This window comes from Cuculus canorus, chromosome 1 (assembly GCF_017976375.1).
Source record: "Cuculus canorus isolate bCucCan1 chromosome 1, bCucCan1.pri, whole genome shotgun sequence".
Taxonomy (NCBI): Eukaryota; Metazoa; Chordata; class Aves; order Cuculiformes; family Cuculidae; genus Cuculus; species Cuculus canorus.
In genome coordinates, this window is record NC_071401.1 from 117,475,827 (window position 1) to 117,501,794 (window position 25,968).

At 40.0% G+C, this 25,968-nt stretch overlaps 1 protein-coding gene and 1 long non-coding RNA gene across 7 annotated transcripts in view; one reads left to right on the top strand and one right to left on the bottom strand.

The window, feature by feature from the left end:
* IMPG2 (interphotoreceptor matrix proteoglycan 2) overlaps positions 1–14,337 on the top strand; it is a 65,891-nt gene extending 51,554 nt beyond the window's left edge. For 5 of the 6 annotated variants that reach the window (XM_054061361.1, XM_054061378.1, XM_054061370.1 and 2 more), the window contains 6 exons: positions 419–638; positions 1,740–1,950; positions 4,095–4,283; positions 4,471–4,669; positions 5,538–5,617; positions 8,626–14,336. In XM_054061361.1, the coding sequence (XP_053917336.1) occupies positions 419–638; positions 1,740–1,950; positions 4,095–4,283; positions 4,471–4,669; positions 5,538–5,617; positions 8,626–8,638 (912 nt within the window). In that variant the 3' untranslated portion in view covers positions 8,639–14,336. Of the gene's footprint in view, positions 1–418; positions 639–1,739; positions 1,951–4,094; positions 4,284–4,470; positions 4,670–5,537; positions 5,618–8,625 lie in introns of all 6 variants that reach the window. The other variant, XR_008448974.1, reaches the window with a different exon arrangement.
* On the bottom strand, positions 10,408–23,753 carry LOC128851632 (uncharacterized). Its single transcript, XR_008448990.1, has 3 exons — positions 23,550–23,753; positions 14,348–14,454; positions 10,408–10,534 (listed from the first exon to the last, which is right to left on the bottom strand). It is a non-coding gene; the product is annotated as an uncharacterized LOC128851632 (long non-coding RNA).
* Between the last annotated feature and the right edge of the window lie 2,215 nt (positions 23,754–25,968).

Here is a 25,968-nt window from a genome sequence, read left to right on the forward strand (position 1 = left end):
ACTGCCAAAATTTAAGCAGAAAATTCCCCTCACTTGACTAAAATCTCCCATATTTTGTTGTGGGAGATGCAGGGAGCAAAGGAGAGAAAGGGGAAGGGGACATGCTTGAAGAAAATACCCTGTGAAACAGTGAGTACACCTGGTGCTTAAATCAAAGGAGAACACAATGTATGTCCTGAGCATTGTATTTCTGAATCATAGACTTTTGGCAATTGTCTGCAAATTGGTGTGCTCTTAAGAACTGTCTGAAGTACTCGGAGTCCTAGCAAGCCACCAGCTTGGGCCTCCATTGGGTAGAGTTTTAATATCCTTGCTGTGGGATTTGGACAAAGTAATTCAGGCTCCTGCTGTCTGATGCAATAACGGTGCAAGCGGCTTGAGTAGAGATTCATTTTCTGTCATGTCTCCTGTGCTGCAGCTGGTGCCCTACCTTCAGTCAAATCTGACAGGCTTCCAGAATCTAGAAATCTTGAACTTCAGAAATGGCAGCATCGTGGTGAACAGTCGAATGAAATTTGCCAAACCTGTGCCTCGGAATGTCACCAATGCTGTGTACATGATCCTGGAAGACTTCTGCAACACTGCATATCACACCATGAACCTGGCCATTGATAAATACTCCTTGGACGTGGAATCAGGTAAGGATGGCAGGGAAGTGCAGTTTAAAGCCAAGAGATTTAGTGCAACTTCTGCTGTAAGAACTTACAAAGTTTCCCAGCACCTCTGAGACTGCTCACTGCTTTTTTCACGAAGAAAGAAATAAATGAAAATCTGTTAGTGACTAAAGAGATGAAAATCAAAGTGGGACCCAGCCTGAGCAAGCTACATGGGGCCCACAGGGGGCCAAAATTGCCTTGTGTAGTATTTTATATAATGCGACTGCATTTTCACTTGGGAATGAAGGTGAAGGCTGGTGATTGTTCCTACAGCCACTTTAGCTGCCAGGTAGGCAATCTGCTGCCTCACTCTTCTGGCAAGGCCTTAGCTGCATTAAAAATTTACAGGCACTCTCGGTTTAATCCTCTGATACAGGGAGAAAGATTTTTTCCCTGTCCAAGTTAGACAGCTGTTTACCTTAGAATCAACACAGAAATATTTCCTGTTTTAAGGCTAGGGAAAAATGACAGTGCTGATGTGTTGGCATTTGGTAGTTGTTCTTTGCAGGTAGCTCTCTTAGAAGGGTGGTCTAATTAGCATGACAAATCTTTTGATATTGACCATTTAATTGTATGTCAGCCCTCTTAATCTTGATACAAATCAGATATCTCAAATGCTCCAAGCTTGTGTTCCTTGCAGACAAAAGCAAATCATATCACAGTAGGTGCTGAGTGCCTGAAGTACCCTGCCCTTCCTTGTATGCTACCTTAATATCCTATAACAATAAATACTGGAAATCAGCTGTGTTTTACTCATTTGCAAAATATAGTTGCAGCAAATGAGAGAACATCTGAGGTACTGCACAGTCTAGTAAGAAAAAGAACACTTAATACTCTCCTTTTTGTTTGGCTTCTTGGTTGGTCTTAGCTACACCACTGACAAGCACTACGTAGAGAGAGGAAATCTTCCTAGCAATTGTTGACCTTAGGCTATTCTGTAACTCAGGGAAGATGCATGCCAGATTTTTGCAGATTATTTTAACTAAGAGATCATTAGAGAAAATAGCAGCAGATAGCCAGCGCTTTGCTTCAGTTAAGGTTCTCCTCTCTATTATTAATATTTTCCGCTTTGTGTATTCTCAGGTGAACAAGCAGATCCCTGCAAGTTCCAGGCCTGCAATGAGTTTTCTGAATGTTTAGTAAATCGCTGGAGTGGGGAGGCCGAGTGCGTCTGCAATCCTGGCTACTTAAGCATTGATGGGCTGCCATGCAATAGCATTTGTGATCTGCAACCAAACTTTTGCCTGAATGATGGGAAGTGCGACATAAGCCCTGGGCAAGGGGCCATCTGCAGGTAGCCCAACCTGATGTTTGAAGCATGTACTTCCAGTATGAAACCCCCTTATATTCTCCTTTGTTGTAGCACTCAACAAGATTTGTGCAAAATTCTACAGGATAACGTGCAACAAGAGAGTTGATAATGAGTATCATTCATGTTGTGCTGCTGAGTGGAGGTCCCAATATTAATGTTTGTTTTCCTATGTATGTAACAGAAATGAGACAGTAACAAATTACTAGAATAGAAACATCAGAAAGTTAATTAAGAAAAATAGTAGAAATGGAATATAATCAGTTTTTCAAATCACCTTAATTGATCTTTGAGAATAGAATTTATCTCCAGAGGTTTTCTTAAGTAGCAAAGTGTTAGATAATGTCATAAAGCATATGAAAGTTAATTCCATCACAAAAATTTGTATCTGAAAGGTATATTCATATAGCATCGATATATTAAAAATAATGCTCTTGGATAAGAAAAAGTAATAAAATGAAATCATTGGCCATTTGGGAAAAATTATGTGCAGTTCAAAAAAAGATCAAGGCACAGCCCCCCTGGTTCAAATTTTTGCTTTAGAAAAGATAGATACATTTGAACAAGATCTCTGTATTTTACCAGTAATGGAAAAGACATAGTATAAGATATAGGCAAATCAACTCTCGCTTAGTTTTTTTCCTTTTCAAGCAACATGACAACCTACTATTTTTAAAAACAAAATATACTTATCAACAAAAGGTAGGAGACTTATTGTGAAAAAGAAATTGACTACTTGTAATTATTATTTATGTTACTCCAGGTGATTTTTTTTTAAAGAACTTATTGATAACATCTCTAAAGTCAATCTTAAAGTCCTAGCAGTTAACAGGAGAAATAAAAATGTTTTTAAAGCTACAAAAATGGATACAATCACATATATAGCATAAATCTTACCATATTTGTATAATAATGTTATTAGAAACAGGTAAGCATCTGAACTCAAGCATGCTCTGGCCATTACTTACTAGTAACTTTTAGAAATTTAAAGTAAGACTTACTAATTTCAGATATTGATGTTAGAAGACTTGATGTTATTAGGAGACTTGATTATTAATAAGGTTCATAGCTTTGAGTCATCACAATACCTTACAATTTCATGAGTTCCTAAAGCAAGAACTCCCAAACACACATAATGCAAATATATTATTTTTACTGGTATATTTAAAGCCAGTATTAACGTTTAAGTTCTTGTGTTCGAAACCACAGCAAGGCAGAAATACTGAATGGTGTTTTGGGAAACTGTTGCAAAGATACAATCTTGGACACATACTTCTTTCTAGTAATTTATTTTATTTATTTATTTCACTAACCACTGTGGAGTTCAGTTCACATTATATTAACATTCTGCTCATTTACCACACTTTCATTTGGTTTTACACTGCAGTACGATTAAGACAGCTGTTTTCTGCTTTTATAGTGTCCTATACTTCACGTGTAAGGTTCAATCAAAGTATAACTTTTTACTTAGCCTAAACACCTTCCAGTTTTAACACATCACAGGATATCCTAAATTGCAAAAAACATTATCCTTCTTTAATTTGATTCAATTCGGTAATTAGGGTGGTTCAGCCTGAAGAAGAGAAGGCTCCAGGGAGATATCACTGAGGCCCTTCAATACTTAAAAGGGGCCTATAAGAATACAGACATTGTAGCAGGGCCTGTTGATGTAGGACAAGAGGTCACGCTTTCAAACTAAAAGATTTTAGATTCAAACTACATATAAGGAAAAAAATGTTTGATTATGAAGATGGTGAAACCCTGGAAGAGGTTGCCCAGAGAGATAGAAGAAGCAGCATTCCTGGAAACATTCAAGATCAGGTTGGACAGGGCTCTGAGTAACCTGATCTAGTTGAAAACGTCTCTGCTCACTGCAGGGGAGTTGGAACTAAGTGGCCTTCAAAGGTCCCTTCCAACCTAAACCATTAAATGTTTCTATACAAAAAAGGCTGTTGGTACTACTACTACTACTACTACTACTACAACTACAAGAAAGTTGGTGCTTGAACATGCAACAATATTTTTTGAGGTCACTTAACCGAGGGCACATCACAACAGAACATTAAATACATTTACACTAGCAAAAGGTGGTTGCTGTTTTTTAATTTCCTTGTGTTTATTTGTTGCAGGTGTCGTGTGGGAGAGAACTGGTGGTACAGAGGGGAGCATTGTGAAGAATATGTGTCTGAGCCATTGGTTGTCGGTATTGCGATTGCTTCCGTGGCAGGTTTTCTTTTGGTGGCATCTGCTGTCATCTTCTTCTTGGCCAGGACCCTTCGAGACCAGTACACGAAGAGTGACACTGAGGACTCGCAGGGGTAAGTGACACCATCTAATATTTTAACATATATCTGGTAAAATTAGGATAATTCTGTCTTAAGTCTTATATCACATAGGTGACAAGCAATAGGACGTAGAGGTGCTTCCAAATGCCTGGTTTCCTTAATCCATCTGCTGACTTTCCAGGCTGCAGAGAAGCTCACAATTTGTTTATTACTCCCCCAGGCAGGGTGACAGCCTCTCTTCCATTGAGAATGCAGTGAAATACAACCCCATGTATGAAAGTGATACAACTGGCTACAGCCATTATTACCGGAGATACCCTCAGCTAACGTCCTACAGTTCTACCAGTGCAGAGACATCCACAGAATACAGCAGTGAAGAGATCAGGCACATTTATGAAAATAGCGAGCTTACTAAGGAGGTAAGCGACCTTGTTTGCATAGTGACATGGAAGAGAATATACAAACAATAATCTTATTCCACACTTGTAACCTGAGAAGCGGGCCCAGGTTTTCCCCAGTGTCTATGCTCTAGGTAAAGAAGTTGCATCTACAGCTTCTGTAATACTGAAGAGAAGAGAGGAAGGATTTATTTCCCTGCTTGCTATTAAGTATAGAGAAAGTGATGGCTGTGTTCTGACCTATAATGAATTTCACGTCATAAAGGAGCTGACTGCTTAAGTAACTTCATGGGAGTGGAGGGAGTTTGCTGCTGTATCACTTGACCTGGCCTTTAGCTTTTAATGCCAACTACCTTATGTAAGAGTAGTTATACAGTGAAAACCTGGCACATCCAGGCCTTTTTATAGTTGTTTGTTTAATAAATTTTAGGTCTTCCTATAACCTGCAAGTTAGATCACATCTTTCTCCTTCCTTCCTATATATCCAGTATCCAGGGTTACCTCTAGAAGGCTAAAGAGAAGAGATTTATATCCAGGAACGAACCACAAATCCTTAAGCAACTGAGAGGTCTGAATCCAGCCTGTAGCTGGGCTTGTAGAGAAAGTACTTATGAGAAAGGAATGTTTTTCTTAAAGCCTGATGAAACACCACATTGTATCCAAACACTGCTTTTGATTTAAGAGTGAAGTATTGCTGGAGTTCAGTGAAGTTCTTCACTTAAAAAACCCCAAACATATAGAATTTTAGCATTGAAGTGCCTAATATCAAGCTCTACTCCCTGCAATAGCATAGCATAAGAATTTTATTTTTTAAAAAAACAGAAATCAGTTATTTCAAGAGTATTCTAATCTCTGTTATGTACTTACAATTGTGTTTCTTGTATCCTAGGAAATTCAGGACAGGATTCGAATTATAGAGCTCTACGCTAAAGATCGTCAGTTTGCAGAGTTTGTTAGGCAGCATCAAATGTGAGTGAAATATTTGGTCTGGATAACTAACTCCTTTGATATTTTCTTATGTTGCTTTTAATATATTACTGTATTTTTCATATGAGGGGTATAGAAATGCTGGGACACTACAGGTTAATATTTAAGTATTATTGCTGAAGAGGCTCGACCCTTTAATAGTACTTAAAATAATCAGTGTCAAGAGTAGGTAGCCCCAGAAGGTATGTTAAAAGCAGTGAAGAGGAATCTCAAAGTTAATGGGTATCAGAGAAGCACTGACGTCAATTCACGTTCTTAAAAGCAGAGATGGAACCTTCTTAACTCTTCCAGTGTAGTTATTATTGCCTGATGTTGTATCTAAAATAGAAGTTTAAAAAGCATGGTAGTTTATGTTGAGTTCTTAAGACCTGGCAACTAACAAAAATCCAACAAATCACTAGTATAATCCTGTCTGGTATGGTGGGCACCTACCATAATAGAATCATAGAATAACAATGATTTGAGTTGCACGGGACCTTAAAGATCACCTAATTCCAACTCCCCTGCCATGGACAGGGACAATTCCCTCTTAACGAAGCTGAGCTGTATGCTGTGATGGACATTAACCATGGAAGAAGCCATTGAGAAATTAATTGTTAGCATACACACTCTGTACTCTCACTGTAGCAAGCAGCAAACTACAGCTAGCCATGTTAGTTTGAAAAATCCTGTAGTACAACTCCTGGGATCTGATTAAAATAGCTACAGTAGCAAAAATCTTGTGTTCCAAGGTCATAGAATAGTTTGGGTTGGAAGTAACTTTAAAGATTATCCAGTTCCAACCACCCTGCAATGGGAAGGGACATGTCCCACCAGATCAGGCTGCCCAAGGCCCCATTCAACCGGACTTTGAACACTCTCAAGGAGGGGGCACCCACAACTTCCCCAGGCAACCTGTGCCAGTGTCTCATCACCTTCATTGTGAAAAATTTCTTCCTCATGTCTAATCTAAATCTTCCACCCTTCCAATTTAAAGCCATTCCCCCTTGTTCTGTTTCTACATGCCCTTTAAAATGTCCCTCCTCAGCTTTCGTGTAGGCCCCCTTCAGGTACTGGAAGGTCGCTATAAGGTCTCCCTGGAGCCTTCTCTTTTTCAAGCTGAACAATCCCAATTATCTCAGCCTGTCCTCATAGCAGAGGTGCTCCAGCCCTCTGATCATCTTTGTAGCCCTTCTCTGGACCTGTTCTAACAGTTCCATGAAACTGTGGATTGCCCTGGCCTAGATGTAGGACCTTGCACTTGGCCTTGTTGACTCACATGAGGTTCACACAGGCCCACTCCTCCAGCCTATCCAGGTCCCCCTGGATGACATCCCACCCTTCTGATGTGACAACTAAGTGACTCAGCTTGGTGTCATCTGCAATCACTCGATCTCACTGTTGATATAATCAGTGAAGATATTAAATAACACTGGTCCCAGTATGGATGCCTGAGGGACACCACTTGTCGTAGATGTCCATCTGGACACTGAGCCATTGACCACTACTTTCTGGTTGCAACCATCCAACCAATTTCTTATCTACTGAGCAGCCCACCCATCAAATCCATATCTCTCCAATTTAGAGCGGAGGATGTTGTGCAGGACTGTGTCAAAGGCTTTACAGAAGTCCAGATAAATCACATCCATTGCTTTTCCCGTGTCCACTGATGTGGTTACGCCATCAAAGAAAGCCACTAGGTTGGTCAGGCAGGCCTTGCCCTTGATGAAGCCGTGCTGGCTGCCACTAATCACCTCCCTGTCCTCCATGTGCTTTAGCATAGCTTCTGGGAGGATCTGTTCCATGATTGTCCCAGGCACCAAGGTGGGGCTGACAGGTTGGTAGTTCCCAGGGTCATTTTTTCTACCCTTTTTTAAAAATGGGCACAATGTTACCGTTCTTCCAGTCACCAAGGACTTCTCCGGATTGCTATGACTTTTCAAATATGATGGAGATGGTGTCTTGGCAACCACATCAGCCAATTTCCTCAGGACTCTGGGATGCATCTCATCAGATCCCATAGACTTATATATGTTCATGCTCCTCAGGTGGTCACAAACCTGATCCTCCCCTACAGTGGGAGGGGCTTTACCCACGAGGTCCCCACCTTCTTGTCTATTCACCCAGGAGGGGTGAGGAGAGTGGCTGTTAGTGAAGACTGAGGCAAAAAAAGTTGTTGAGTACCTCAGCCTTCTCTGAAGACTGAGGCAAAAAAAATTGTTGAGTGCCTCAGCCTTCTCATCTGTTGATATGAGGTCACCATATTTGTTCATTGGAGGTGTGTGCTTTCTTTAACCTCTTTTTCTGGTTGACATACCCAGAAGCCCTTCTTGTTATTCTTTGCTTCACTTGCCAAGTTCAGCTCCAGCTGTGCCTTGGCCTTCCTGACCCCATCCATACACAACCGGGCAGCATCTCTATACCCTTCTGAGGTTCCCTGTCCCTGCTTGCACTGCGTGTGCAGTTCCGTCTTGGTTTTCAGTTTGACCAGAAGGTCTCAACTCAGACACACTGGTCTCTTCCCTTCCCTGCACGATCTCCTGCATCTGGGGACTCAGTGGTCTTGTGCTTTATGGAAAGCATCCTTAAATATTGGCCAGCTCTGTTCTGCTCCCTTGTCCCTGAGGATCATGTCCCAGGGGTCCTACTGAGTAACTCCTTGAAGAGCTGGAAGTCTGCATTCCCGAAATTTAGGGTCCCGACTATACTCCTTGCCTGTCCCATATCCCTCAGGACCTTGAACTCCACCAGTGTGTGATGACTGCAGCCTAGGCTGCCACTGATCTTGACATCACTGAGCTCAACTATCAACTATGCTTTTTTTTTTTTTTTTTAATTGAAAATAACAGCAGTTCACATTTTTCCATTTCAGTTTATTTTTTTCATCTTGAAAAGGTTCAGTATCTAAATTTTCCACAGCTGGAAAGTAGTAAGGGTTGCATCGTATAAGCTTTGAATCCAATGTTTGAAAGAGACTAACTTAATCATTGCTTTTTTGTTTTTCATTTCAGGAAGCTGCTTTAAGAAAAAAGAAATCAGTAGAATGCATGTGAGAGATAACGACTGCCTTATTGCCATAGCAATGGGCTCAGATGTAACTGCAAAGTTACTTATAGTCTTAACATTGCATGGATGGATACAGATGTTTTCTAAATGAATGGCTAAAATGTACAGATGTCTGTTTATCTCAATTACTTCTGGCTTTTCTGCATAAAGTGACATTTTTAAGAGGTGATCAAAAGTGGCAGAGGTTATGAAAGTTCATTTTTCTTTAACTCTGAAATGGACAGTGAACGTTTGTATATCAAGGCAAAAGAGTTCCTCAGGTAAGAGGAGACACATGCACAATCAAAATAAAATGCACATTTAAAATCCCTTTCTGGCATTTATCCCCTCACTGGAGGTTACTGTAGTGATTTCACAAGTAAAAGGCACTAGTGCAAAGAAATGATTTGCACACAAATGATTTGTAATGGAGAACTGTTGTGCTAGAATGACATTAGCATTATTTTAAACCACTCCCTTGATAAACACAAACAAACTCACCTGAAAAATGTTTTTTGTGTACAGATGCCCAACATACATTTTACCACCTGACATTAGCAAAATGGAACATAGTACTGAGCCTGCAGGCCTCCTAAAGACTCTCACCCGTCAGTAGTGACTTCATGGAGTACCTCAGCAAGGCAGAGTAGTACTTCTGCAGTACAGTAGAGTGTTTTTAAAGCCAGGATAGTTGGTTCTCCAGCTGTTCCTGACAGGCACACGAGCTGGGGTACAGAAAGGCTTCAATTATACAAGTATTCCATGAAGGTTAAGTGACTAACATTGGCTTTTTTTTTCTATGTAGACAACTTGTTTGATATCTTATACATTATTATGTGTTATTTATTTGTTGTGTGTTTTCCTACCGGCTTGTTTTCATAATGGATTTAATTGTTGAAATAGAACTATGAATAGCTTAATGATTAAATACTGCAGTGGCATTTATGCCAGCCCTTTTAAAAAACATATTTAGTCGTTACTCAATGTTGAATTCAGCCAACTAATATTTGAATTTTCTTTACTGAACCGTGGAATAGCCTACCATGAGCTCCATTTCAAAATTAGGCTCTGGTATTTAAGTGCAGGCATATTTGGGATGGCAGCAATTTCTGGGAAGGGAAGGGAAAACATGAGAGTATTCTTGGCTTAGTGGAAGTCAATGTAGAGTTCCTTAAACAGAAGTAGTCAGCCTGAAGCATTTTAAAATAGCTGAATTGAGATGGGGACTTTCTGAGGTACAGAAACAGACTTTTATGTAGAAGTTACAAAGAGAGTTGTGACTATATGTAAAGGCGTGTTGGGGGTCTGTTCAGTCTCTTGTTTAAGGCATTAACACAGCTGTCAGGGTTAGGGCACCTAATAGTCTCACATTAGCTTCTGCTAGCAAACAAGGCCAAGTTATTCTTTATTTCTACAAAGTCTGTAGTTCTTGGCCCACATGTGCCAACAGCCACCTGATACTTTTTAGAGTTAAGTGACAGTGAGAATTAAGTACTCGTCTGTAGGTGGCTTACTTAAACAAGGGAAGATTTCAATGCAATTCTTCTACATGTTCTGGAGAACCTCACTGGATCACTGGCATAGTATCTACTTGCCTTGAATGGCAGGGAATGGGTGCCAGAGCCACACATCTGTCAAAGAAATGCTTACATAAACCACTGTAAGCCCAGACGACGCAAGACATCAGGAAGTAACACGGTGCTACTGAATATTGTTGTGACCAGATGTTATGAGATTGTGCTCCATTGCGCAGGGTGACCGAAGGGCTCCCTGAGCAGCTGATCCAGAGTTCCTGAGGACCAGCCTAATCCCTCCTGCCCCTCCAGCAGCACAGCTGAGCCATCCTGTTACACCAAGGCCTTGTGATAATGGTAACTGTTAAAGAGAGAAATACCGGGCTCAGAGTAGGCATCAACTTATGACTTGTTTCCAAGCAACAGCGCTACCAAATCTGGGAGCCAGCTTCAGTGCTGTTCCTGCTAAGTGCAGCAGTAGATGGTGCCTAGGATCAGGCATGGTTTCAAAGTATTGTAGTATTTGCTGTGCACAAGCTGAAGAGGGTCTTGGTTACACTGAGTATGAAGTATTTCAGTGCATATACAGTGAATCTTTTCTTTGTCTGTGTATGTATATATATGGACATAATGGTATCTTATTTTCACTACAATAAAACATTATTTCCAATTAATGTAGAGACTGAGTTTGATACGAAGAAAGAAGGTATCACTTTACCAATTGTGCATAGAGGATTAGAAAGTTTGTTGTTGGTTTTTTTTTGTTGTTGTTGGTTTTTTGTGTTTGTTTTTTTTTTTCTAAATAGAGTTTGTTAAGCTGTTAAACTTCTTTGCTAACAAAAGTGCCAAATATAGCTCATTATCACTGGCGAGGTTATATTCTGAAAATTCATGCTGGAAGACATAGAACAGAGTGTTTTGCTTTCAGTTAAGCATTTTGTCCATTTTGAAGATGTTTCAGCTCTAATCAAAGAGCCAAACCATGTTGTTACTTAGGAGACCTAGAAGTCTTAAAAAACCCAAAACCAAATACCCCCCCCTCCAAACTTCAAACCTCTTCATCTAAAATGTTTGATGATGCATCTTACAGCATGCCAAGGACTTAATGTACTTACTTTCTTTGATACTTTCCCAATCCAAGGCAGACACAGAGAACTTTAAATATTCTAACAAAACAACCCCCCACCAAACCTCCAAATAAAACAAACCAACTGTGTATGCAAACCTCTCAGTACTTGTTACCAGTTAACATGCAGTTTTTCAGTTGCTAGAGGTAAAAAGTGCAAGTTTGAATGATGTGGCTTAATTTAATAACATCAACAGAAGAAGTTTACAGAAAACTGACAGGACTATTGGGTTCTGTGGCCTCCCTCAAGGCCTGAAGCACAGAAGAAAATGAGGCCTTGCAGGACACTACCAGCAGCCTCTTTAAAAGATTATCTCAAACATACAGGAACCAGTTTTGGACCACAGTGCCATGTCCTGTAAAAACCACTGGGGCCAAGTTCTGCCTGTACCATCTCAGGGATCTCTCAAGGTCACCAGTTCCCACTGGTAGAATTCTGCCATGGTTGGAAATTCAGAGCTGCAAGACCGCCAGCATCTTAGGAACTGTGTGCTTGCCCATTATTGGGAGCTTTTTAGTGAAGGACAGAGCTTTCCCAGCAAAAAAATACTCAATTACTCCATATCTTTTAGTTATTCTGCCATGGTCCTCGCTGTGTACTTTATGTACTGCTGGGAAATGACTGCGTCCCAGAAAACAGATTTTCTCATGTCCTCAGATACAACTGAAACTACAATTTTCTCCTATCTCCTCCAAAACAAGGAAGCATGAATAAGGTTAGACTTTTAAGAACTTATAGATCAATTACTAAAATGGAAAAAAAAACCTTTAACAATCAAGACTTCCATTTACGTTCCTCAACAGACCTGCTGGAACTGGTTCTTGTTGTGAAAGACTGTAAAAAGAGCATGACAGGACTCTTGAGTACTGTCCATACAGAGTCTGTGGAGAGCAGGCATGCAAGGTGCTAGAGCTCCAGCACAGGGACAGTCATCTAATCCTATTAAAACACAAAGCAAAAATATTGACCAAAGTCAATTTATCTGTCTACTTATAAGCACTGTAGGGCAGATACAGACTGACTTTGTACAGCGTATGGAATGTGACGGGGCATAATTTCTATTTAAATATTAGTATAAAGCACACAGCAATTTTCTTGGTGCTTTGTCTACTTGAAATGTACTGTAACACCAGCAGCATTTCTGTCTTATCTTTCCACTACTTGATCCCTTTTGGGAACAAGTGCTTTATGTTCTATATAAGATTAATGCGTTTGCTTTGGTGTCTCAACTGAAAAATAAATAATCCAAAGCTATTTCTGGGCCAGGAAAGAGAATTTTTTCATTTCTCAGTCCAAATGGTGAAGTTTTGGGTTTGCCACATTCAACTAGTTGGCTCTCCTACTCCAGGTTATTAATGACCCTCAGGAATTTTGAGTTCCTATTCTCTTGGATTCTTGCCCATGTTGCTGCTCACCCTCCTTGCTAGGTCACTGACTGCACTTAGCAATGTGAAACACACAGCAGCAAGCTCTGCTTGGAGGATGACAGCAGGTTGCAGGACTAAGATGACAGCTTGCTTGAGGTGCTACAGCTGTTCAGAAGGAGCCAGCTGAACACTACCTAAAACCCAGCATTTTCAGTTTTCCTGTGTTTGCAATTTAACACAAACCTAGGTTTCAACTCTTATTTGTTTCAGGATAAAGAATACCCTCAACACTAGAATTTTGTGGGACACTTACCAATTTTTTTTTTAAAGTCAATTCAACCATCAGCACATCTAAGGTATATGTTTATGTATTAATTATATAAGTTGGAGTAAACTACACTGGAAGCCTGAGCTTTTATACAGGGACACCCTCCCCACTCCAGTCACCAGCTCTCATTTATACAACCAAAACAACAAAAAATAGTATCTGTCTTGAATCACTGGAGATTGAAATGTTATTCAAAAGTCTCATATTAAATCAGAGTTATTGTTAACTGGAGTTGTGATTGCATCTCCACAGCTGATTACCAGATGGGGAAACTATGCCTTTCTGGAAAGGCTGACGTAGCTTGAACAGAAATGAAAGCAGGAACAATAATGGATATGGCCATACATCAAACCTTTATGCAGTAATGCAGGCATGTAGCTGGATAAAAGAGGGTAAGGGAAGAGACAGACTCTTGGTGGTAAGCATACAAGAATCTTAAGAGTGAAAGACCTCCATCTACTCACAGGAGACAGCTACAAAGAAACTCACTTAGCTCCATCTAAAGAGGATTACGTAGCCATTCAATGATCTCTCATCCTAGAAAGTGAGGGCGATACAAAGCGCTTCTAGCAGCAGTGCTGAGCTCAAGTCTCCTAGTATGACCTACAGGTAACTGCTGGCTGCAGTTCACTGTTCACAGCTCCAGCCATCTGCTCAGAAAGGGAGTGGCTGTTCTTCCTGTCCCTGTTTTTCAAAGGGTTTTGATCCATGGAAATAATTTATACAGTTGTCCAATAAACCAGACACTCCTTCACAGTTGGTTTTTGTTTGTTTGTTTGTTTGTTTTTTCCTGCTATTTCTTATTTAAAGTTTTGTTAAAAAAAAAAACAAAGACAAAAACCCAAGAAAATCAATCAAGAAAACCTTCGCCTCCTTATGTTTTCAGGGTTTGCTTTCTAACTGCTCCCCCTAGGCCTGGATGGAAATCCACGGCCGTGGTGGGAAGGCAGTGTGGTTCTACAGAGGTCTGCCATAAGGAGTTCTCATTTTTGCTTCTACCCACCGCACCAGCATTTATAACGTCAGCTCACGCATACCTGCTTTAAAAACATCAAACCAACCAACCAATCTCCCACTGAAATATCCTCCCAAGGCGTGCAGTGACCTTAACTGGGAACCTCATACATTTGGAGACTCAGCTTTCAAGAAATTCAGATCTTTTGCATTATACACACAGCTCCTGATAGAACAAATCCTGTGTAGTGCAACACTGAATACAGCAAGCTAACAGAAAGCAGAATGAGTAGGTAGATGATTTAGGAATAAGACCGATGGCAAGTGTTTTGGGGCCATCTCTCAGCACACCATGACTCCACTAACATTGTTGAAAGTGAAAAGCACTTTGCACTTACCTGCTGAGAAAAAATGAAATGGAAGCTGCTGGTAAGGCATTTGAAGCAGAGAACTAGCTCATGGTTTGCTGGCAGCACAAATCAGTCTCCAAAAGGGATCATTTATCCTGGAACAAAAGAACAACGTAATGTTGGTAGCAGCAAAGTAAATTAACAGGTTAATATTGTTAGAGGTTTTTTTCTATATAAGGAAGAGGAGAAACATCCCATAATCACTATGGTGATATACGTTCAAGTCAATAAGGTGGTCCTGGCTTGTCTGAGGGGAGGGTAGAACTCTGTTTTGCCTTCCTCTGGCCCTTTGCAATCTGCAGCTGCCACATTCAGACATAAACAAGGAAGAAGCACATGTATCTAGGAAAAAGGTTAATTGGAAAATTTCACTTCTGAAATATTAGTGAAGGATGTGTGTGACCAAGTCTAGATGAGGTTCTGCAGCTTCACTGCTCAGTACCTATTCGAGAACTGTCTTCTATCAAGCTTCTATCAAGTGCCTGTGAACAAACCTGTAAACCTTCAACCATTCTTCTCCAGATGGAGTATTGCACAGTGTCCCACGTCATCATATAAAAACTTGAGTAGCTGTACTGATCAATATGTTCCATAAACATATAATACAACTTTGCACTGTTTAATTATTTGTGTGAAAAAAGCAGATGATTTTATAGCATGAAAAACTCAAGCTGGCAGATCAAGGGGGGAAAAAAAAAAAACCACAAGAAAAATCAGGAGAGCTATGCAGCCCTGTAATACAGAAAACTAAAGATGTACATTCTCCAGCCTGTGTGTAGATCTCTTAGGAACTTGTTAAAGCCAGCTTTAGTTAACTAACCATCTTGACATACAACGTCAAAATGGTCATGCACACTCCCTGCTCTTCTCTGGGAAACAAGGTCAAGTGCATGGTCCTACAGCTGGGCCAGGACAATCTGTGGTTTCCAATACAGAATGGGGGACAACGTGATTAAGAGCAGCCCTGAGGAGAAGGCCTTGTGGGGCTGGTTGATGAGAAGCTTGACATGAATTGGCAACGTGTGCTCGCAGCCCAAAAAGCCAACCGTATCTGGGGCTGCATCAAAAGAAGCGTGGCCAGCAGGGCGAGGGAAGGGATTCTCCCCCTTTATTTATATAGAGATTTTTTTATATAGATATATATTATATAGATTTTATATAGAGATTTATTATATAGATTTTATATAGATATATATTATATATTTTTATATAGATATATATTATATATCTATATATATTTTTTTATATAGATATATATTTATTTATATAAATAAGAGACCTTATTTATATGAGGTCTCTTGTGAGACCTCATCTGGAGTGTTGTGTTCAGTTCTGGAATCCTCAATATAAGAAAGGTATGGAACTGTTGGAACAGGTCCAGAGGACAGCCACAAAGATGATGGGAAGGCCAGAGCACCTCTGATATGAGGACGGGCTGAGAGAGTTGGGGTTGTTCAGCCTGGAGATGAGAAGGCTCTGGGGAGACCTTACAGCAGCCTTTCAGTACCTGAAGGGGCTACAGGAAAGCTGGGGAGGGACTTTTTACAAGGGCATGTAGTGTCAGGATGAGGGGGAATGGCTTTAAATTGGAAAAGGAGAGTTTTACATCAAACATTAGGAAGAAATTTTTCACATTGAGGGTAGTTGAGGCACTGGCACAGGTTTCCCAGAGAAGTTGTGAATGCCCCATCCTTGGAAGTTTTCAGTCCATGTTGGATGGGGCTTTGACCAGCCTGATCTGGTGGGAGGTGTCCCTGCCCATGGCAGAGGGATTGGAACTGGATGATCTTTAAGCTCCCTTCCAGCCCAAACAGTTCTATGATTCTATGAAATCTAGCAAAGATCAGTCAGCAAATAGAGGATGCATGCAGGGACCAAATTTGAAAAATGAAAGTATTTATTAAGTTTTGAATGTCAGACCATGCAAAAACCAACATGCAATTAATTATGAAAAACAGAGCCAGTACAGCAAAATATAAGTACTTACACTTTGATGGGATTTGTCTAAGACCATCAGCTCTCTCACACAACTGGAGGTACTTGATAATTTCAGGAGTTCTGTTGATCTACACTGTGCTTGCCTCAAAACCCTGCCACTTTGAGCTTTTTTTTCCTCTAGTTAGTGGAAATAGTATGAAAAGTCTTCAGCTTGGAGTGGCCTAATTGGAACTTGGTTCAAATTTAAGTAGCCTTCAACCCAAATCGCTAGAAACAGCAATACTATAATAACTGTTCTACACCTGGATCTCATTTCAGGATGCATTTGGGGCTGGGAAGAGGCAAAACAAGGGGAGAAAAATGGACAGAAGACAAAGCTTGTCTACAGTCTGGGTTAGGAACAACAAATAAGAAACAAAAGTCTAAGTGAAATTGTAGCAACAGAAAGCAAACAGTGCTGTCCACTTCCGGCTTTAGAGGCTCTTATTAAAGGCAGGACAAGGGAGAGACGTATTTTCACAGCAGGAGAGAAAGGAGCAGAATTCCTGGAGTTTTGAAGGAAGCCTGAAGAGACATTTCCACTGTAGAACATGAGACACTCTAGGAAACAGTAATTTCAACTTAGTGTCTATTTGGTACGTGCACTGAAACATCAGATCTGTTTCCTCCCCAACAGAGCAAGTTGAAACCAAAGTTATAACTCTAACCTATGCAATGAACTATGAAACAAACTAGAGACAAGGCAAAGAATACCTGCAAACTGAGGGAGGAAGGGCTGACGAGAAGACCACTTGAGGTTTCAGGGTCTGATGACAGCTGTCCTCATAGCTCACTTTAGAAATTGATTCCACGACTCAGTGCTCCACAAAAGACATTAACTACCAATACAGTTTTTTCTTCTTGAAAGAATGCTGAACAAATGTAATCCTATTCAAACCGTAGGCTTAAGTTTTGCTATTTTTCTTGCTTTGAAATTATTTCTTTAAACCATGCTGGAATGCCTAACCTTATCACTTTTAATAAGCAACTTGTGAACTCAGATACTGACATATTTTCCAAAGGTTAAAAGCTTCTAGTTCTGTTTCTTTATATGTATGTGGTATTTATTGACATGCTTTTATAATATAAAACATTCCTCAGAAGACAGAGCTGTTCAGCTGAACAACTTTAATTCAAGCACTAGTGCTTTCCACCTACCAGTACAATATCTGCACAGAAACAGTGGCGATACATTTGTGTTAAACATATTTCCTCATTATCATGAAATTAAACACGCTTCAGTCCTGTTCTAGAGGCACTGTGTTGCAATCAGGGTGCCTTCTGAGGAAAGCTGGCTGAATATTCCCCTCTGGATGCTTACTGGCTTGAAGAATATCCAGTCACTAAGTCCCCAAGTGCGTCCAATGGCTCCAGAGTTGTTCACAGGCCAGTCTCAAAATCCTGTGGTCTAGGTAAACTCATTTAACACTGATTTTTTCCTTAGCATCTCCCTCCAAAACTGCCACCCACCCACGCATCCACCAAGGTCCACTCTTCAATATACTCCCTGTATCTTAAGTCCTGCTCCCAGAACCTGAGAACAATCTCATCCCAATCTCATAGATCCTTGCCAGCAGTGACACACGCACTGGCCATGGTTCGCAATAAAACATCTTTTCTTTTTTTTTTAAAATAATAATTAGATATTATCCACCAGAATGCACATCACTTCTCAAGTTAGCACACTTATTTGCAGTTTGTCTCTCTGCTGAGGCTGCCAGTGACAGTTCACATTCACTGGAGACTACAATGAGACAAGTAACACATTTCACATAAGCCCCTAACTCACTATCCAAACACAATTAATTTTCTAGTTGGCGCTGAACCTCAAGAACACTCATATAAAAAGAACAGAAACCCAAATACTCTAAGTTACACTTCATCTGAACATTGTCCACATAAATAAGCACAGACATTTATGAAAGAGATGTCAACACTAAAAGGTGTTGAAAACTATTTTAGGAATAACAAATGCTTTGGGGATTAACAGTACCATATGGTACCTTTTGCCTCCAATTTACTGGTACAAATCCAGCTAGAGCTGCATGGATAAAAATCTTTACCATCTGGTGACTTATTACTTTATGGAAAATAAACAGGTGTTTGTGTCTCACACATAGACACAAAATCCACCACCATAACTGGAAATCTCGTTGGCTTTCTCAGTAGAGAGATCAAAGAGGGCCAGAATACTCTTCTCTTCCCCTAGTACAACTAGTCTATTTATGTGAGGACAGCTGAAGGCCAAATACTACCACCACTCACAATCAGAAATTAAACTATGATCTACCATGTTTGCAGCAACAATTTTTTTTTCCAGGGTACAGGAGAACTTATGGCTTTCAAATTAAAATCTCATCTGCCCCTTCCCCTCCTCCTACCCAAAACAGCAAATGAGAAAATGTTCTCCTCACCTACAAGCTTTATCTTGTTTGTATTCTTAGACCATCACTGCTATGACATCAGTACTATAAAATATTTCACATTTAGCAGCGTTCATATCACAGCTTTAACAAGGAAGCCTAAAGTAATCAGCATTCACACCTCAGCGAGCTCATTTGAATACTATCGCTCTTCATTCAAGAGTACTGTCCAAAGGAGTTCCCTGCTTTGCTTATTAAATTTCCTTTCCTCTGCTCCAGTTCCTCCCTATGAGTTAGAAATAAGATGATGAAAATGATTGTATGAAACATGCGAGCAGTTACTATTAGTTTTAAAATTAATAACAGCAGGTAAATAAATATCCTCGGAGTTTCCTCCTCTTAATGTATGTAGAAATCACTTTTTGTACAGCAGAATCTACTGGCTGTTCAATATATGGGAACTTCTCTGAATAACTTGAGAATAATCAGAAGATACTGCCATATTTAAAGCTCTATTTTTATCCTTGAGCAAGCAGTGGTTTTTTGGCTAAGGCTGAATGCAGCTACTTTCATATCACATAAGGAACAAGAGCACAATTCACAGAGAAATCTTTCCTTGGCAAACCTGCACCTGTTGTTTTGCAGCTGCTTAGTATAAAAATCTCGTAATTATTGTACACTTTGAACGTTACAGATTAGATGCATGGTATTGCAGACCAGACACTTTCTATTATTCCTCTTTTGATGGTTTTATCTGTATTTTGTCTCTTCACACACCAATCACGTAGCTCCCTGGTCTGACCTCCTGTGTCTGGACACATTGTCAGGCAGGGCTCCCCAGGGAAAGTTTTCGTGCATCTGCTAGACATTTCTGGGCATCTTTTAGATTTTATGCTTGCTTTGACAAACACACACTAAAATAAAACATCAGTCACTAACTAAGTCACTAAGTATTGTGGGCCAAAAGTGGCCCTGTACAATAAGGGTGATTTGCATTACTTCAAAACAACCAGGCTCCAGACCCAAGTTTAAACACAGCGTGCACCTAGGTCTCTGTAACACCTTCTCCTTTCATTTACAGTTCTTGTATACTATTGATTACACAGCTGCTGAACCACAGGGCAACTCCCAGGTGAATTAATGTGCAAGGTTTCAAGTGGTGCTCTCCTTGAAACTCAGAGTAATGCATAAACAGTTACTCAAGAATTTAAAAAGGACAAGGAAGTTCATGGGTCCAGATGCTGTCATGTCAGCCATTGTCTGCCAGAAAGGCTTAACCCATTTTAGGATTTGCTTGGCACTTATCCATTTAAGAATTTAATCCACAACCTTTGTCCTTCAGATTCTTCTACATATTTGTGACACAGACACAAGATATGACTGCTTAATTTCAGTCTTGCTGTCAGACACCTTCCTTGTTGGTCCTGAGGAGTCCCCTGTCTCCTCAAAATGAATGGCTTCTCTTTGTCAGCTGGTGCACTACTCTAGCATGCTCTCTCCAGAGAACAAACAAACAAAAAGAATGACAGCCATTTGATACTTGTTTAAATGCAATTACAAGCTAGATGGCTCCTGAAAAAGAGATAAAGGGGCAAAGTCTGCTTGTGCTGCCCTAACAAAAGGTAAACTAGGCACTCTGTCATTCCCAGAGAACCAGCTCAAACTAGAGCGCAGGGGCATCGACAAGGCAGTCCAGGTGGCTTACTATAGACTGTGTAAAACCAGAGCAAATCTTCCAAGAGGATTGGTAAGCTGTCCATTTCACAAGAAGGTCACAGTCTAAAGCAACGGTGCCTTCCCATATTTTCCAGTTTCTCTGAGAACATGCTTCCCAAAAGGCAGAGAAATGTTCTTACAGTCCACTGAGAACTCATCACTGGCTCATCCACACATTGTGAAGACCCCTGCAGTAGACCCTTAGAAGCCTTGTAGTTCATATAGGAACTTACAACATCATCAGACTTGATTCAGTAACATTCTTCTGGGTAAGCTTAAACTCAGATTTCAGACCTAAGTGCTGATCACTTGATTTACCTTTATAGTAATACACAAGGAAAACCACTTTTAACTTTGTAAATAGGGAGGTCCAGATGCTAGGTTGTTGGACCTTCGCTTTCAGATGAAGACTCAGCCTGTGGAATTGCCCATCCAAAAAAAGACCTTTCAGTAAAGCTAGGGCAGAGCCTACAGGCAAAATAGATCTCTCAGACATTCAGTATTGCCCAGAATTGGAAATTCTGGGTAACAGAGATGCAATTGCAGAGGCTGCTAAACCTACCCAAAAGCACTACTTTTCACCTTCTTCCCGTGCCCACCTGGGCATGCCTGTTGCCAGTGTGTCATGGCTAGAGGTTACATAGCTATGTGCTCAGCTGAAATGGGAAGCCCAAGCTGGCAAAAAGCCCATGCCCTAGTAAGTATTTTAGCTGTATCATATCAATTGGCCTCTCAATTTCATTTTCTCCCTTCAGAAAGAAGGACTTGACTGAGTCTTGCAAATTGAATGGGCATGACCTGGGTGTCTGAACTTTAAACACTACTTTGTGTCCCCTTATATCCAGTTGTCTTCCCTTGATCACATTGGTACACCCTAGGGTCAACTGCATGAGTTAAGTGAAAGGGACAAAAAGGTGGCTGGCTTGCTATTCACTTGTGATAAGAGAAGTTGTCTGAAACTGCAGGCATCTTCATCTTGCATACAGAGGCATTTAACACGTTCCAGTGACCTGATGGTGAACGTAAAAAAAACAGACAACAAAGAAGCAGCAGTATTCCTGTGTTTAATCCCATAGTGGTTCTGGAGGCGTTGCTCAGATCCTGGACTCACTCTCTCCTGGAGTCCTCAAACTCTCTGACCCCCCAAGCTTTCTAAAAAGGGAATTTAATTTCCAAGCGAAAAACATGTTAGCCGCACTTGAAAGCATCTGACAGGAATACCTTTTGGCATCTGTACTTCATCCTTGTCCTCATTTGCACTCTTGATGCAGCTGACCACACAAAACTAACATACTGCTTCAGCCTTCACCATATGTCCTCATCTGCTTATGGCAACGCTGCCTTAAATTCTGTACATGATTACCATGACACAGATGAGCCTCAGGGTACAGAAACACTTACATTGAACTGGGTTTACAAGGCAGAAAAATCAGGATACTGGTGTAATTAGCATACAAAAGCATAATAGCACACACAGAGCTATTCCAGCCAGCAAGTCTGCACCGTCATATTCTCTGAAACAACGAAGAAGAAAAGGACCAAATGGGACAAAGCTTCTACAAGTTAATGCAAACGCTTTACACTGGAAGCTTCCCCAGCAGCTCAGGTTCTTACTTTTTTTAGGTTAAAAGGGTGCTTCTTCCCTGACAAATAGTATCTACTCACATGGCTGAAATAAAAATTAAGCAAATTATTCACAAAAGAATTAACTGGGGTTTGGTTAGTCTTCTATCAACTCCTGTATCCTCACCTGAGTTTTGCATCTTTTTTTTTTCTTTTTTAGACATTCTGTAAAAGTTTTAAGTGTAACATAACCAAAAATAACTCCAGATTCTTCTTCTGTAGAGATACCACTGTTGTGGCACTGACTACAGCATCTTTGTCTCTCCATCCTATGACTGCTATTTCTTTCCCCAGAGTACCTGAAGAATCTATTGTCTCTTATCAGCCTGATAATTTTTTCGTCCACCACCACAACACTCTAGACTGTGACAGCCCCCCCAAGTCACCAATGGCCTTTCTATACTCACATCACTTCCTCACAACTATTCAGTGTAGTACTACTTAGTTACCCTAGCTAGTAGCTTCAGCTATGCTTCCTTCACTGCTCTTCCACTCTTAGGAACTTCACAGCCCTATCAGGGCTCATCCTTTGTCTCCAGCAATGTACTTACCCACTCTTCCATTTTACTACTTCACTATACTTCCATCTGATCCCATATTGTGCCACCAACCTTTGCTGTCCCACTGCCCGCACCAACCCAAATAGAAAACTCTTGCCCATAACTGTCTGTAGAAATTTCCCTATGCTCCTTCAGCTCTTGTACCACTGTTAATTGTGATTACTCCATAAAGAGGTAAGTTTCCCCAGCAGGAAACCTACTCAACAGACCTACACAAGTAGTGCTGCTGACTTAAAAAAAAAATAAAAAAAAAATCACCAATTCAAACTTACCAAAACCTAAGAAACCCACTGAGAATGTAAGAAAAGGACATTTAACTTCTTTGTAATAACACAGAGGACTCTATCTCATTCCCAGTTATACATAAATATAGACTCACACCAACCATTCTCATTGTGAAATTATCCCTGACCTCACGTGTTTAGTTTTCAGAATCATGTTAAACTTTCTCTGTTCTGGGCCACAGTTCTAGCAGTGTTACGGACTATATATATTATCTTAGACAAGTCTGCAAGTTACCAAATATCTGGAAGTCTGAAGCACCTGGTTTCTCTCTACTACAGGAGTACCCAGCTAGCTCAGATTCATGTTAGGGCAAACAATTCTGATCTGTATGCCTGTTTCCCAATCTGTCAATTTTCTTCCTCCACTAATTAGACAGGGATAATGTTAGTGCCTCATCTGAGTGCTGAAGAGGGCAATTAAGCCCATGAGGAAGGTTCACGCAAAAATTGTACAAATGAATTTTAGTAAAAGAGCAAAACTAAACCCCAGGAAAATCCAACAATTCTAGCCAACATTAAACAAAAACAAAAAAAAAAAAAAACCAAAGCAGAGATCAAATCCTAGCTGTGGAGGACAAAGATTTTTGAAACAACCAGTCAAGTATTAGACACGTATCACCTCCATGTTACATCTAGAAAATTCTCTGTGTTTACATTGTTTACCTACCTAGGCACTTCATCTTGTGTCTCATTAACCACGTTGTCAGAGTTTAGCGAGCTGCCATGTGGCATCACTAATAACTGTTGTCTTAAAGACTGCATGCTGAACAATTAGTAAAAAAGCTCATTAGGCAGACTAAATGAGAAAACCCAGCCAAACTTCACTTTAGTTTTCATTTATCCTTTAGGGACAATCAGCAGAGCAGATGGTTTATCATTTCTGCACAGCTTCTGAGTGAAGAGAGCTGATCCGTTTATTTAAGAGCCTTATCTCCTGTCAGCTCTGTGTCTGGGAAACAGCATATTGCAAGGTTTCTCCTTTATTACAAGAATGCTTTACAGACAGGCCTGGAAAAATTTAAGCTTTCCCGTCAGTCAGATGTGCCCGTTTATCCCATTTGGCGACAAAGCTTGGATAAGAATAGACTGCCATTTGACTAAGCAACTGAGACTGAAAGGCGTGCTGGAATGTAACTGATCTGAATATTGGTTAATCAGCTGATGCATTTCCAGCCACACCTTATGGCTGCTGGGAATACTTTTTTTTGGTAGTACATTTAAAAAAATATTAAAAGCAAGTGAATTTGGCTTTGTTTTGGGGTTTGGTGGGCTTTGTTTTTTTTTGTTTTTTGGGTTTTTTTTTAGTGGCTATACTACAGTTTCACTACTCTAAAGAAGGCTTATTAACGAGCCTTCTCCATGTCTTCTGTATAGAAAGTCTCACACTATTTTCTTCTCATCTTTTGTACTTCTCTCTCTCCTTTCACTTTTTGGGACAGAAGGAAAAGATAACAGGCTCAAAAGCAAACATAGTTCAGAAGGTCTAAAAGATTTCTGGTAAAGACTGTTTGATGTAATGCATACAAGTCTGCCAACTTGGCATATGGGAACAACTAACTGTTGTTGGCTATTAGCAAGATAATAGAACAAATACAGATCAATCTTTGTCATAGTAAAATATTTCATTGTATCCAAACAGTATTGAGAGTATTTTGGTTTTATTGACAGAGGCTTCTTCGGTCTAAAATAAATGAATCACTAACACAAGCCAAAAAACGTCAATGAAATAACTGAAATAGGCTCTTCCTTTCTGGTCAACTCATATTTCATCATTTTAGTCTTTTGAGTTGAGTAACGTTGAGGAAAGAAGTTAAGTGAGAGCAACTCTGCTGACATGAATTTTGACTCTATTCTGTTGCTTCAGGCTGAATGAAAATTTGTGGTAGCTTAGAATAACATGCCTTCACAACTATCAAATTCTGTAAATTTTAAAGAAAGAGCTCTGGAATATTTTCAATGCGTTTATACAGAGTATAACTCAAGAAGGTTATGCTTTGCTATCTTAACTCCACATTTTGGACAGAGAAATACTCACTTGCCCCTCCGACACTGTTTCTACTCCCTCACCGTCAAATATATTTAAGCAGACAACCTACAGCTAACAGTTATCTCTGCTGGAATTTCTGGCTAGTACTTAACTGAGAAACTGCAATATTCTTTCAGTCATGTTTCTCTAAGTAATTTACTTTTATACTTCTATAAGTAATAATTATAATGAAAAGATCTTTTTTTTTTTTTTTGAGTGCAACTGTTGTGCCCTAGAAGTGCATTTCAAAGAATCAGCATATTATTTTAGTCAGGAAATAACACAAGTTTGGATTCATCAGGGAAGGAAAAAAACGGGGAAGCACTCAATATCTACTGCCTTGAAGTCAGATCACAGAGTAGACTGTTACCTCTACACTACCTCTAAATTACTATGGAAGATTCTACTTCAATCATAACTTCCAAGAAAAACTTAAACAAATACTATATTAAACACGAGAGGAAAAGTCAGTTTCCCAAAGTAATGTGGAGATACAGTGTTCATTTAATTCATTTATTTCACATGATGATCCACAGTGAAGGGAAGAGTGGAAAGAAGAAAGTTCCTAACTTTTGTTATCACCCACCCCATTATTACTAAATTGTCTTGAAGACACATCATGGTCCTCAATAAGACAAGGTAAGCAATTAAGTCAACACATCTCCAGAAAACTACCATGTATTTACAGTATCTTGGGAAAACGCTAATTATAGAGGAAAGCATGTTTCAGTCCTCTACTGAAGTCTTTGAGAAGAGAAAGACATCTCCAGGATGCAACTACAATAATTTAGGGAAAGCTACCATTTTCTACGCAAACTCTGCAACAAAAGAATTCTCACTGGAAACTGTACATCACTGACCGATCCTTTGAATGCTGATAAGAGGCAAAGCTGTTTACCATTTTGCAATACAGAAAAGCTAAACTACATTGCACAACCTATTTACACCACACAGGACGTTTTGTTTGTTTTTCTGCTTTTTAATAAATAACACCCTTTTGCAAACAAAATGGTAGCGACTGCTTTGATAAGTACATTAAACTTAAATACTCCCCATTCTG